Here is a 12,615-nt window from a genome sequence, read left to right on the forward strand (position 1 = left end):
GTTGCGGACTGGGAAGAGAGCTGTTTGCCCCTCCAAGCCAATGCGGGAGGATGGTGGGGTCAGTGAGGTAACGCGCAGGGGGGTTCCAGCTTGGGTGCGGGGTGCTGAGAGCTTTGGGGGGGGGTCTGAGCAATATCGTGATTCGGTTGAGCGACATTGCTTCACTTGGGATGCTCTCCCGCTTCTTCTTTTGTGTGGTATGGGTATTTTCAACGTATGGCGGAGATGTTTTCTTTTCTTGTGGAAGTTACCGTCCTATCTAGGGGGACGCCTATTTATTCTTGTTACCATTTCGATGTTATACATGCCTCTAATGCCACCTCTTTGCGCCTCCATTGGTCGACGGCCATCATCCATCCCTCTTTGGTTGGATTATACACTTTAAAATATTACAGGGTTTTTACATCTAAGTTGACGTCGCGGGCCGTCTTAGAACACACGCTTCATAGTGACTTCTGCCGAGGGACAGGCTCACTTCGCGGCCGGTCTTGCAGTTCTTCGTACTCGCTCTCATCATCAACAAGGGGCTCCTCGTGGCCCGGGGAGTTCCACTGCCCGGGGCTCTCGTCAGAAGGCTCGCTGTCGACAAGTTCCTTTTCGCCCTCGGGGCTCTCGAGCTGCTCTGCCATGAGCAACTCCTGCTCCAGCTGCTTTTGCAACGCTTCCCTGCGCTGCCGGTCACGAGCCTTGCCGTGGATGTCCGCATCGAAGACGGTATTGTTCTCGAGGTAGAATTCAATCTTTTCCTCGACGGCGTCCTTGACATGGAACGCCAGCGCCTGGCTCGTAAAAATGTTGGGGAAACGGTAGCTCACCCACAGGTAGATTGTAATGGCCTGGTGCAGCGCCTCGATGGAGTGCAGGTAGCGCCTGCCCTGGTTACTGAAGTCATCTAGCGTCGCGTCGAGGAGCTCGAGGTTGATGGGTTGAATGTCGTACAGAGCGCCGCCGGTCCGCGTCGAAATGCACTTTGCAACCGCCTTGATAATTGCTCTCATGCCAGGTTCGCGAAGCGAAGCGGGCGCGTGGAGGATGGTGATGCGCTCCTGGATCGTCATCGGGAACTCCTGAATGGCATCGGCAATCTCTAGGCTGAGTTCAGAGATGTAGACCGAGTAACGCTGCGAGACGGGGGCAAGCTCGCGGAGCCGGAGCAGGATGAAGCTGAGGGGTGTATCAGGGGGGAAATATTCGGAAAACTGCTCAATCACGGAGGCCGGGGGGTGTATAGTAGCCACATCGAGTGGTTGCGTCTCGGAGTTGAATGCCTTTTCAATAATCGGCAAGTCATCGTCGACGATCGTCGTCACGTATCCCATCTTCTCCTCGGGAGCGGCGGTACCGTTGGGGTCCGTTGCCGCCTGCCTGGCTGTCTTGTACCGGCCTGCTCTGCCGCCAATTTGCTTGATCTCAGACGTCGTCAGCGTACGGTATTGGGTGCCGTCGTGTTTTGTCGCCGTCTCAAAAATAACACGCTTGATCTCCAAGTTCAGGCCCATGCCAATGGCGTCGCTAGCAACGAGAAAGTCGTATTCATTGTCCGGGTCGTTGAACAAAGCTGCCTGCTGCGCTCGAGTCTCGGGTGGAAGAGATCCATAGACGATGGCGCAGCGGCGGCCAGTCGCATCCTCGATGGCATTTTTCAGACCGTGCAAGTTGACTCGGGTGAAAGCGACAACTGCATCGCCCTTTCGGAGCTTGGTGAGGTCGTTGCCGAGACTCTTCTTCATCGTTTGCAATGGGCTCAGTCTTTGGTAGCGATGCACAATACACTTCTCGCCGATGCTGGAACAAATCGACTTGATGAGGTCGACAACGCGTTCCTCGCCACACAGGTGGACTTCTTTTGCCATGACACCGAGTAGAGCTTGGCTCCACGCCCAACCTCGATCCCGATCGCTGATCATCTGGATCTCGTCCAGCACGGCGACGTCAACGAGTCTGTTGAGCGGCGTCATCTCAACGGTGCAGCTAATAAAGTAGTTGTCCGAGTCCGGTATGCGCTGCTCCTCGCCCGTGATCATGGCACACGGCCTTCCCTTGGCCTGGAACCGCGAATAAATCTCGTGCGCCAGTAGACGTAAGGGACCTCCGTAGATGCCCGATTGTGCATTCTCGAGCGCCTTCAAGGCCCGGTATGTCTTTCCAGAGTTTGTCGGTCCCACGTGTAGGTGGATAGTGCGTTGAATGGCTCGCGTGGCGGGAAACCACTCCTGGGGGAATCTCAGGTCCGCCAACTTCTTCTGCCTCGGGGAGGATTTTTCCAGTCGTGACCGCAACATGAAGCTCTGAAACGAATACCGCAACTCCGAAGTCAGCCCCTTGACGTCGCCGCGGATGAAGGCGTTCCGCAGGGACCAAAAGAGCGGGTTCTCCTTGCGCAACGTCGCGCCCTTGTTGGCCAAATGAATCGATTTCTGTATCGTCTCACGGAAAAGCGCAATCTCGTTGTTGAGCCCATGTTCGCTCCTGATGCCGAAGTTCTGGAATTCGCGGTTGGTCTCTGACCAACCACCCATATTATTCAGAACAACATTGAACTGAGTAAGGATCATGGTTCTGAAGACGTCGTATTTGGACTTTTTACTTTCGACGGGGGTGTACTTCCTGCTAGAACCCAGCGCAGTTGCCGCCTGTTCCACATCCCAATGTCAGATATTTCTACTACGCAGCAGCAACTGTGATGTGCAATGCAGCCGTGACAGTCACTCACCTTGAAGGCGGCTGGGGATGATGTCGCAAAGCCATGGCTCGGCGCAAGGCGACTGCCTGCAGCGCAAATTTTTGCGGCTCGCAAGACTGTTCTCATGGTGGGTTGTGTTTTGGCCAGCAAAGCATGGCTGATGGCATGCAAGAAACATGTCCGTCCGTGGCAACATCAGCTACCTACCCAAGAAGCGATCTGCACACCCACCGAGCATCGATACTCTCGCGGTCGGAAATTTTGGGGGACGATAAGAAGAACTTACCCTGTCAGGCCTCTTATCACTAAGAGCTCTGATTCGCCCTGGCCAAGTGGCCGTGTGTCGCCCCACTCCGGCCTAGCGCCTCCGTCTGCCGATTGCACGTCCGCATCGTCATCACGCATTCATTCTCCCCAGGTTCCCGCATTGCGTCCTGCGACTGCGACAGACGCCCTCCACGCATCTCCCTACGTAAGCTACCCGCCCGTTGCATTTCGAATATCGCTGCCTGTCGGCCTACCTACGACGCATTCAAAAAGGAACCAGCAGAATCTCAAGATAGGCTCATCGGGTCTTGTGAATCCACCCATTCCAATCATCATGGCTTCCTCATCGACGCCCATCACCCCCTTGCTCTAGTAAGTGTCACCAGTGACATCCGCATCCCTCACGCTCGCCTCGTCATCAGACGCAACTGACCCCCCGACAGCTCGTGCATAGCACACAACAATACCATCCTCAGCGAATGCACGACATCGGCCTCGTCGCAGACCTCGTCCCTCGCCTCCCTCATCCTACCCAAGATCGATCACAGCAGCCCTCAGAAGCTGACCTACACCCATGGCTCGCACCATATCCATTACATCGCCGAGGCGCCCTCAGACCACCCAGACCACCCGTCCGCCGGCGGTCTCACCTTCCTCGTCATCGCCGATGCCTCGTTGGGCCGCCGCATCCCCTTCGGCTTCCTCTTCGAGATCCGCCGCCGCTTCCTCGAGCAGTTCCCAGCCGAGTCAACCGACTACGCCGAGCTGCCAAACTATGGCGCTGCCAGTTATAACGGCCAGCTTAAGAAGTTCATGGTCGACTACGGCACCACAAGCGGCGGCAAGGACGACGCCATCTCCAATGTCCAGCGCGAAATCGACGACGTCCGCGGCATTATGACGCGCAACATCGAGGGTCTGCTCGAGAGGGGCGAGCGCATCGATCTTCTTGTCGACAAGACGGACCGTCTCGGTGGCAGCGCCCGCGAATTCCGCGTCCGCAGCCGCGGCCTGAAGCGCAAGATGTGGTGGAAGAACGTCAAGCTCATGGCGCTGCTGACGCTTGTTGTCGTGCTGATTGTCCTTGCGATTGTAATTGCGGTGAAAAACTGATCAGGGAACGGTGCGCCGGGGCCCGGCCTGACCCTTCGCGACTTGAGTGTCACGCGGGGTTTGTATACATGGCGGAGATGGAATGTTTCGATGGTGTAGATGCTGGCTTCAAATTGGGCAATGGTGCGAATGGCGAACGGGAAACTCGACTTTTTGGGAAAGCAAAACAAAGGAGGCTTTAATTTCATTTTCAATAACCACGAAGGGGGACCACCCTGGACTACGTATCTTTCAAACACCGCCACTCGTGGGCTCATGCAACAGGTCGAAATACAAATGAATTACCTATTACTCGCCGATTTTCTGCCTCCTCGCACGTATATCTAGAGCCGTAGATGTAATATGCCAGGCTACAGTCCCCATTCACCCGAACAATTCCACGTGGTCCAATAGTAGGAAGATCGTGCACGATATTAGCTGTCTCTCGAGTCACAAACCAGCAGGTCACATCGTGTTGCATAGGCTATGCCATTGGCCCAAATTACATTAAATTGCAGGCAAAGCCATCAAAACTCATACCCACCAATACGCCTCGATGCCATGCCTTCTTCTTGAGGAAAGACCCTCACTGGGCACTGATAAAAGAGTCGATAATCGTCGGTTCTACATTTCCGCCATAAAACATGTCGGACCACAGGTGCCCGTGAGTTTCCTATTGAAACAATACACTCGAACGCAAATCAACACACGCCCCTGGCGGCGACGGAGCTGTCATTAGTACCAGATGGCTCGTTGAGCATCGAGCGCCTTGGACCCCCTAGACCACAGTCAACTTCGACACCAAACGAATCCCAATCAAAGAGACTGACATTGTACGCATCTCATCTCTTCCGAAACGTCTTCTCGTGGCCTTCGAATGGAAGCCTTGGCCGACCTCCCCCCCGGGTACGCGGCGACACTCTCAAAGCTTTGGTGTCGAGGCCACATCGGCCCTCCGGCCATCCTGATAGACGTAGCCGTGTGCCACGGGACTCATCCCCACCCCAGGCCCCAGCGACGGCGGCGGCCGGCGCAGCTTCTCTGTAAAGAAGACAGGGTGCCGGACCGAGGAGTTGTGCTGCCCCGTCCCGGCGTGTCTCTCCCAGGCCGTCTGGAGTTGTGGAGCTCTCATCTGAGGCGGCGGTGCCGATGATGGGTTGTTGGACATGACCCTCAAGCGAGCCTGGTCGGTCACGTATTTTGAGATGTAGTCGTGCTTGTCGGCTGCTCTTGTCAAGATGCGTCCTTCACGTACTGTCGTCATCCCAGTCCGCGGTGTTGCGGGGAAAGCTCTCCCCCAACTCAGTCGTTGCACCGAGCCACGGCACTTGAACGGTAAAGGTGGGGCCCCGAATTTGGAGGAAGAATGTGAGGAATGAACGCTTTTTAAGTGGCATAGAGCAAACTACCTACTTAATTGTATACAGCCGAGGTACATAGGTGTTATCAAAGCAGCCAGAATTACGGCGCTTGAACGTCATTAAATAATATTTCTATGTTTTCGTAACCACATCTACGTGTCCTTTTTGGTCTTCTTCTTGCCCTTGGACTTTTGCGGCGCATTGCTTTTCTCACTGCTCTTCTCACTGCTCTTCTCGCTGCTCTTCTCGCTGCTCTTCGCGCGGTTCTCTTTCCGGTCGTTGACCATAGCCGCAGTCTCCTTTTCAGTCTTTTTCAACTTCTCGTCCTCCTCCTTCCGCATAGCCCTAAGGGTAGCCTCCCTCTTTTCCGTCGTCTCAATGAGTTTATCGCTCTCCTCCCACAGTTTCTTGGCGACCTCCTCGTCTTCGATGTCCTTGCGTGCAAAATCAACTACCCGGCACTCCTTGATCAGCTTCCCGCCGCCGACGCGCACGAGACTCGGCTCCATGACGGCGTAGAGGATTGACTGCGCGCCCTGCTCGGAGCTCTTGAGCAACAACCACGGTAGCGGATATGTGAGGAGGTAAGCGAATAGTCCCCACAGCGTGCCACGCGAGAGCCAGCGGCGCATGCCTGGCGTGCGAGCGAAGCCCGGGTCGGCGAAAAAGACGCGCGAGTTCATGGGTAGATCGTCGGGTCGCTTGTAGGCGTCAAGGTGCTTCTGAAAGGCGTGGCCAAAGACCATCAGGGCTAGCTTGCTGCGCTTGTACGCCTTGCCTGCGGACCAGTCTTCCTTGCTCAGAGGCTCTTTTAAGGAGCCCGAGCCGATGTATGAGGAGCATGTGGCGAATATGATGCGCACGTCACGGTCCCAGGGCTGGGCCTTGATGGCGGGACTGAGAATGGAAAGGAGGTGGAAATTGGAGAGGTAGTTGACCATCCACATTTCCTCGATACCCTCACTCGTCTGGGTCCTCTTGGCGGCGGCGGGCGTGACGGTGGCGGCGCAAAGAATGACCATGTCCAGCCGACGCGGCGGGGAGTTGTCGATCCACTTGGTCGCGAACTTGCGAATGCTATGCAGAGACGCGAGGTCGACCTGCTCGGCGTAGATGAGTTCATTGCCGGTCCGGGCGCGCACGTCGCCGATGTACTCAACGAGGAAGGGGTCCGAAACGGGGGTGTGCGTCAGCAGGATGATTTGCGCGCCGCGGCTGCCGAGTTCCAGCACTGTCGCTGCCCCTACGCCTGACGTCCCGCCCGTTATCATGACGACCCTCCCGTGCATGTCCCGCTCGGCCGGGTTGGAGGAGCCGGCGCTCCAGAGCTTGATGAGGAAGAGAGCAGTGACCGTCACGAAAGTCTTGGTGATGAACCACCAGTTGTCTGTTACCCATATCGGGAGGCCGGTTTCGAGCACGTGGCCGAAGAAGTCGAGGGGCATTGCGTTGAAGCGGCGACTTGGCTGAGCGTAAGGAATAGTGGGCTTCTACTGGTAACCTTCAACCATGCTGAAAGTAGACGTTGGTGGTGTTGGTGTAGGGAGGTTCGGGTCGGACGTTTGTCGTGAATAAGCTCGTTGAGGAGAGATGGAGACAGATTGCGCGTGTCCGACGAGGCCGCCAGCTCGCTTCTAGATTCAAGTGGAAAAGCTGATGCACCTGCGGCCCGCCAGGGGTTTCCGAATTGTGATGACAGCCTGACAGGGGCAGGCCCGCTCTACCGGGCGCTACTTTCTGGCGGCGCAAGACTTGCGCTGGCTACTACCGGCTCCTGCTACCTTTCAAGGTACATAGGTACCTAGACTGCTGACATGTTTTTGCCCCTGGGCATGAAAGTGTGGAACTCTGCCTCATCTCCGTTACCTCGCCCCTTCATATCATCAACAAACCATACTGCAGTCCTCAGCTTCGCGTGCAGTTTTTCGAAGGGGACGATCTCGGAGTGCATGCCGCGCCAATGCAAAGACGGGTCATTGACGAGGAGGAATACGGCGAGGAAGACGATGTGCCGCTTCAGCATCGGCGGCCCTTTGGCGCAGGCATCCAGCGCAAGCCTATCCAGTTCGTTAAGGCATCTGACCCGAACCTAAGCACGGCCGAACCAGTCAAGACCACCAAGCCCGGTTCTTCTGTGGGTGACTTCTACCTCAGCCTCGTTCTCCCGAGCGAGAAGGCGAGACCGGGGGTCGAGACGCCAGCGGCAAAAATATGCGCCGTGTGTGACTTGCCACTTGGTAAAGACGATGCCGTGGGAGAAGTCAGCAACGGCGGCAGCAACAGCGGTGAAAAGACGACAGCGAAGAGACCACAGCACGAGGCGTCGATTGCTCACCAGGTCTGTCTCACACACTCACATCCGCCATCGGCGCTGGACAGGTCACGCATGGGCTTGACCTACTTGTCGTCGCACGGCTGGGACCCGGATTCGCGGAAGGGTCTCGGCGCCGCGGGCCAGGGTATGCAGTATCCTCTCAAGACGCAGCCGAAGGAGGACAAGTATGGTCTCGGCCTGGCTATTCCTAAGGACCTCAAGAACAAAGTCGAGAAGAAGAAGAAGCAGACTCCTCAAACGCTGGACGCGAAGAAATGTCGTAAGAAAGCCGACGAGGACAAAAAGAAGGCAGAGAGGTTGCGGCAAATGTTCTACGGGAGCGAGGATATGGACAGATACCTTGGTTCCGGTTTGTAACGAAGAATAAGATACCCATACCAGAGAGTTCAGTGACGAGATTCAATACCATTGGCGGGCTGAACCAAATCCCTGACTGTTCACTTCCACTCATTCAGTCGATATCATCAACATCCTAGTCAGGCATTAGAGAAATTGAGAGAAGAGTCAGTATCTAGGTGTACCTGTAAGTTGTCAGAACTTGAAGCCAAACGTGATAGATACATAATTGCGATAATGCAACTGCAAGATTGGTTTCACGGCGGATGCAGAGGGGACGCGTTGCTCATCATCGCTCCACCAGAACCGCAGACAAGATCACATTCCGTTGAAACGTACAAGGGAATGTTAGGGGCCCTGACAGCCATGATCCATGCGAGTCTCTCGACTGATACCAGACCATCTCGCATGTCGTTTCTTTAAAGGAGCGCGGTTGATAGATGGAAATGCAAGGGCGGTGACCTCATTTGTTACTTTTTGGGGCCAAAAGTGGGGTAATGCCGACAAGATGCGAACCAGGATGTGCAATGCGCAATGCATAACTCTAAGGTTTCTCTCTCTACGTCTCTAGATGCAACACGGATACCTGCCGACGAACACTGCACACACCAAATGCACGATACTCTCCTAGCGAGGCTCCGCCCTGGCAGCTCAGCACTCAACTTGAGGCGCCGACTGGGGAGAAAATAGCGGTGCGATGCGCAGTGGGGGACTGAACATGGAACAGGAATTAGGTATCCGTACTCTGTACCATCTACCTCCTCTGTCAGGTACTTAGGTACAGCCCTTGTGGGTAAGTACACAGACAAGTGAGTACTATCGAGTAGGTAGGCAAGGTAGGCAGGTAGAACTCGATGTGGGGGGGCTTGACGACGAGTCGTACCTATTTGTGATGGTCCCCATCCTCTCACATAAACATAACATGTCCCCTTGCTTCTATTACCTCTCATCTCGTCCTGAACGTCAACTTGCCTAGCCTGTTTGTACGTGACACGCCGCGTGCGAAATACTCGTGCCGCCCGCTCGTAGTTCTGGCCTGCGGATCAAGGTAGCCGCCTCTGAGCTACATCACCCGCCCTCCCTGCCTGACCGCATAGAGCCGTACCGGACCTTACCCTGCTCACTTTCTCCCCTCCCCATCGGCCACCGGGCCATACCTATCGACCTAACTAAGTAGTGAACGCTTGAGGCTCCGAGCATTGAAAGTCCCACCACTGCAACCGCTCCTCCTTCCATCTTGAAACCCCGCCAGCCCACGACGTCTACTGCTTCGGGTACGCCGTAATTAGGACTCGGACGAAGGCACAAGCCCGGACTCCTCGAACCCCCGTTTCTCTCCACGTCAACAGCGCGCATTCCACCCACCTCCTGCTCAACGACGGCCCGTCCATCTGGAAATCTGACGCCGCACCCGCAACTGCACCTCGCTTTGCCCAAGGCACAAGAACCAACGATCCCATCTGCCTCGTAGCCACACCACCCCGTCTTCTCCCACGACGCATTCCCGCCCGATCGCTGCCCGCGCGGCAACTTGCCACGATGGGTGTCTCCACGCTCCAGGAGCAGCATGACGGTAAGCTCGCTCGGTGTCCAACAGCCCATAACCCCCCACTTCCACACTCTCTCCCACTCCCGCTCCCGCTCATCGGTCTCGTGCGCCTCGCGAAACTGACCGCTTCAAAACAGTCATTATCGACACCATCAAGAACATTACCCGCGGCGACGTGAGATACACCCATTCTGTGACGGCCTCGCTACGTGCCATCAATCCAAGCTAACGACGACAACACCCCCAGTGGAAGGTCCTGGTTCTAGACGAGGGCTCCAAAAAGATCTTGGACAATGTCGTCAAAGAAGATGACATCCTCAATCACAACATCGCCAGTACGTCCTGCATAAGAGGGCTCCTACCGTTGTAGCTAGCGAACCCCCCCTGACTCTGGTGTACAGACATCGAGCGCATCGAGCAGAAGCGAGACATGAACCCCGAAATGGATGCCATCTACATCCTGTCACCGCAAGAGAACATTGTCGAAATCCTTGTCAACGACTTCGAGCGCCGCAGATATAAGCAAGCCTACCTCGTATGGACTGGCGTTTTGGACCCTAGAGTTCGCCGCATGATTGACGGCAATCCGGCGACAAAGTCACGCATCGCGGGCTTCGAGACTCTGTCCATTGACTTCTTCCCTCGCGAGTCGCACCTGGTCACCTTTAGAGACCCCTGGAGCTTCCCAATCCTGTACCACCCGGCTTGTAACAACTTAGTCGCTCGTCACATGAAGATTCTGGCCCAAAAGGTACGTGGTGAAACGGTGGCCGGTGGGCCATTCCTTCCGCTAACAGCCGTAATCAGATCACTGGCGTCTGCGTTACACTGGGTGAATATCCCAAAGTACGCTACTACAGACCGAAGAACCCCCTTCACGAAGCCGCCGTACTCAGCTCTCACCTCGCCCGTTTTGTACAGGAAGAATTGGACGAATACGCGCAGTGGAACCCCAACTTCCCACCACAGTCGACGAGGCCGGCAGGAACACTTATTATCACGGACAGATCTATGGATATCCTGGCGCCCTTGGTACACGAGTTTACCTATCAGGCCATGGCTCACGACCTTCTCCCGATACAAGACGGCGACAAGGTGACATACCACATGGTCACCAACGGTGGCACTCCGGAGGAAGAGGAGAAAGACATGGAGCTGTCGGACAAGGATCCCGTCTGGGTAGACAACCGCCACCGGCACATGAAGGATACCATTGAAAAGCTCATGTCGGACTTTCGGAAGTTCTTGGCCGACAATCCGCATTTCGTCAATGAGAATCAAGACACGACAAGTTTGAACGCCATCAGGGACATGTTGGCCGGGTTGCCGCAGTTCCAGGAAATGAAGGAGGCATACTCGCTTCATTTGAACATGGCACAGGAGGCCATGAACATATTTGAGAAGCACAAGCTACCGGACATCGCTTCTATCGAGCAAACGCTAGCAACAGGACTGGACGAGGACTTCAAGAAGCCCAAGAATATTCTCGATCAGGTTGTGCGTCTATTGGATGACGACGCTGTTTCTCCCTCTGACCGACTACGATTGATCATTCTCTACGTACTCTACCGAGACGGCGTCATTATGGAAGACATCAACCGGCTGCTGGCGCATTCCGGCCTGCCACAAATGGATGGGGAAGTTGCTGCCAATCTCGAGATGTTGGGCGGACGCCCGGTTCGCAACGGCCTGAAAGACGTGCGGCCGCCCCAGCCGCCCCTATTCCAAAAGAACACCAAATCTGCCGAAGTCAGTGAGGAATACTCGCTATCCCGCTTCGAGACAGCAATGCAGACAATGCTCGACGAGCTTAGTCGAGGCACTCTGGACCAGGCGACGTTTCCCTATGTGAAGCCGCCAGCGGACCCCAATGAGGACCTCTTGGCATCTCAGCAAGGCTCACTGCGCGCGGGCAGGCCGAACTGGGCGGCAGCAGGTCGACGGCCGCCAGAAAACCGACAGCGTTATATCGTATTCATGGCCGGCGGTGCAACGTACAGTGAGAGCCGAGCATGTTACGAGGTTTCGTCCCGTCAAGGCAAAGATATCTTCCTGGTGACCAGCCATATGCTTACGCCGCAGCTCTACGTCCGTCAAGTCGGCGACCTGGGCAAGGACAAGCGCACACTGGATATCCCCATGGAGCGACCAACGCCCCGAGCTCCGGCGTGGGTCTACGAGAAACCCGCCCCTCCTCCCAACCCCATGGCACAACGGCCTGCACCCGGCATAGCACCGCCAGGCCAGCCGGTGGGAGGCCCTGGCCGCAGAGCACCGGCGCCGGGTGGACTTCCAAGCCGGCCTGTGGCCCCGCCTACGGCCCAGATGGGCAGCATGAGCCTCAACACTCCATCACCTATACCGAACGGCGGCGGCGCCTCGCCTGCGCCGTCAGACGGCGGAAAGCCGCACAAGCTCGAAAAGGATAAGAAGAAGCGTAATTTCCTAGGCATGAAGAAGAGCCACAAAGACAAGGACAAGCACTGAAGAGGCAGGAAGATTAAATGTTGGGAAACAAACTCAATATACTTTTGACCTTGGATGTTGCACTTTTGTTTCTCTGCTTGCCAGCGTGGCGTTTCTTGGTGTGATCGATCCAGAAAGGGTTGGATTTGCAGTCTCAAGATGTTGTGTGATATCGTTTAAGCTCAAATGGTTTGACGAGGTCAGTGAGAGGAGGGGAGAGAGCAATGCATGGCTGGCTAGCTGGCTTGGGCCGGGCAGATTTCGTTCTGGGGGGTTTTATGGTACGAAATACACCCATACAAGGACTCATGTCGGAGGCGATAAAAGAGCGTGTGGCCCCTTCTTCATAGTCCCTATCAACCACTTTCTTGCCTCTAAAATGTGTTTTAAGTTTGTGGTACACAAGTTGGAGCTCACCTACTCTATTTCCTTTGAGAGGAGAGAGTTGCCAAACAAATAAAAGTACCGTCTTGGTGAAAATCTTATAGCTAATAGATTAACAGCTGAGCTGAAAGATACTTCATTC

General features: G+C 55.5%; 6 protein-coding genes across 6 annotated transcripts; 3 read left to right on the forward strand and 3 right to left on the reverse strand.

The window, feature by feature from the left end:
- Positions 1 to 220: 220 nt before the first annotated feature.
- On the reverse strand, positions 221 to 2,918 carry CDEST_05535 (Putative helicase, P-loop containing nucleoside triphosphate hydrolase, suv3 domain 1). The gene is made up of 2 exons (XM_062921694.1): positions 2,714 to 2,918; positions 221 to 2,633 (listed from the first exon to the last, which is right to left on the reverse strand). The coding sequence occupies exons 1-2, from the start codon at positions 2,807 to 2,809 to the stop codon at positions 444 to 446; spliced, it is 2,286 nt and encodes a 761-aa protein (XP_062777745.1). The 5' UTR covers positions 2,810 to 2,918; the 3' UTR covers positions 221 to 443.
- A 183-nt stretch (positions 2,919 to 3,101) lies between these two features.
- CDEST_05536 (Putative Longin domain, v-SNARE, coiled-coil domain-containing protein) lies at positions 3,102 to 4,107 on the forward strand. Its single transcript, XM_062921695.1, has 2 exons — positions 3,102 to 3,322; positions 3,394 to 4,107. Exons 1-2 carry the CDS (start codon positions 3,285 to 3,287, stop codon positions 4,061 to 4,063), a joined length of 708 nt encoding a protein of 235 aa, XP_062777746.1. The 5' UTR covers positions 3,102 to 3,284; the 3' UTR covers positions 4,064 to 4,107.
- Position 4,108: 1 nt separating this feature from the next.
- On the reverse strand, positions 4,109 to 5,332 carry CDEST_05537 (uncharacterized protein). Its single transcript, XM_062921696.1, has 2 exons — positions 4,873 to 5,332; positions 4,109 to 4,820 (listed from the first exon to the last, which is right to left on the reverse strand). Exon 1 carries the CDS (start codon positions 5,304 to 5,306, stop codon positions 4,965 to 4,967), a length of 342 nt encoding a protein of 113 aa, XP_062777747.1. The 5' UTR covers positions 5,307 to 5,332; the 3' UTR covers positions 4,109 to 4,820; positions 4,873 to 4,964.
- Positions 5,333 to 5,482: 150 nt separating this feature from the next.
- On the reverse strand, positions 5,483 to 7,027 carry CDEST_05538 (Putative short-chain dehydrogenase/reductase SDR, NAD(P)-binding domain superfamily). The gene has a single exon (XM_062921697.1). The coding sequence runs from the start codon at positions 6,846 to 6,848 to the stop codon at positions 5,556 to 5,558; it is 1,293 nt and encodes a 430-aa protein (XP_062777748.1). The 5' UTR covers positions 6,849 to 7,027; the 3' UTR covers positions 5,483 to 5,555.
- Positions 7,028 to 7,242: 215 nt separating this feature from the next.
- On the forward strand, positions 7,243 to 8,187 carry CDEST_05539 (Putative G patch domain and ankyrin repeat-containing protein). Its single transcript, XM_062921698.1, has one exon. It carries the CDS (start codon positions 7,364 to 7,366, stop codon positions 8,093 to 8,095), a length of 732 nt encoding a protein of 243 aa, XP_062777749.1. The 5' UTR covers positions 7,243 to 7,363; the 3' UTR covers positions 8,096 to 8,187.
- Positions 8,188 to 9,002: 815 nt separating this feature from the next.
- On the forward strand, positions 9,003 to 12,614 carry CDEST_05540 (Putative sec1-like protein). Its single transcript, XM_062921699.1, has 5 exons — positions 9,003 to 9,647; positions 9,761 to 9,798; positions 9,871 to 9,958; positions 10,025 to 10,374; positions 10,431 to 12,614. The coding sequence occupies exons 1-5, from the start codon at positions 9,614 to 9,616 to the stop codon at positions 12,108 to 12,110; spliced, it is 2,190 nt and encodes a 729-aa protein (XP_062777750.1). The 5' UTR covers positions 9,003 to 9,613; the 3' UTR covers positions 12,111 to 12,614.
- Position 12,615: the final 1 nt, after the last annotated feature.

Source organism: Colletotrichum destructivum, chromosome 3 (assembly GCF_034447905.1).
Source record: "Colletotrichum destructivum chromosome 3, complete sequence".
Lineage (NCBI taxonomy): Eukaryota > Fungi > Ascomycota > Sordariomycetes > Glomerellales > Glomerellaceae > Colletotrichum > Colletotrichum destructivum.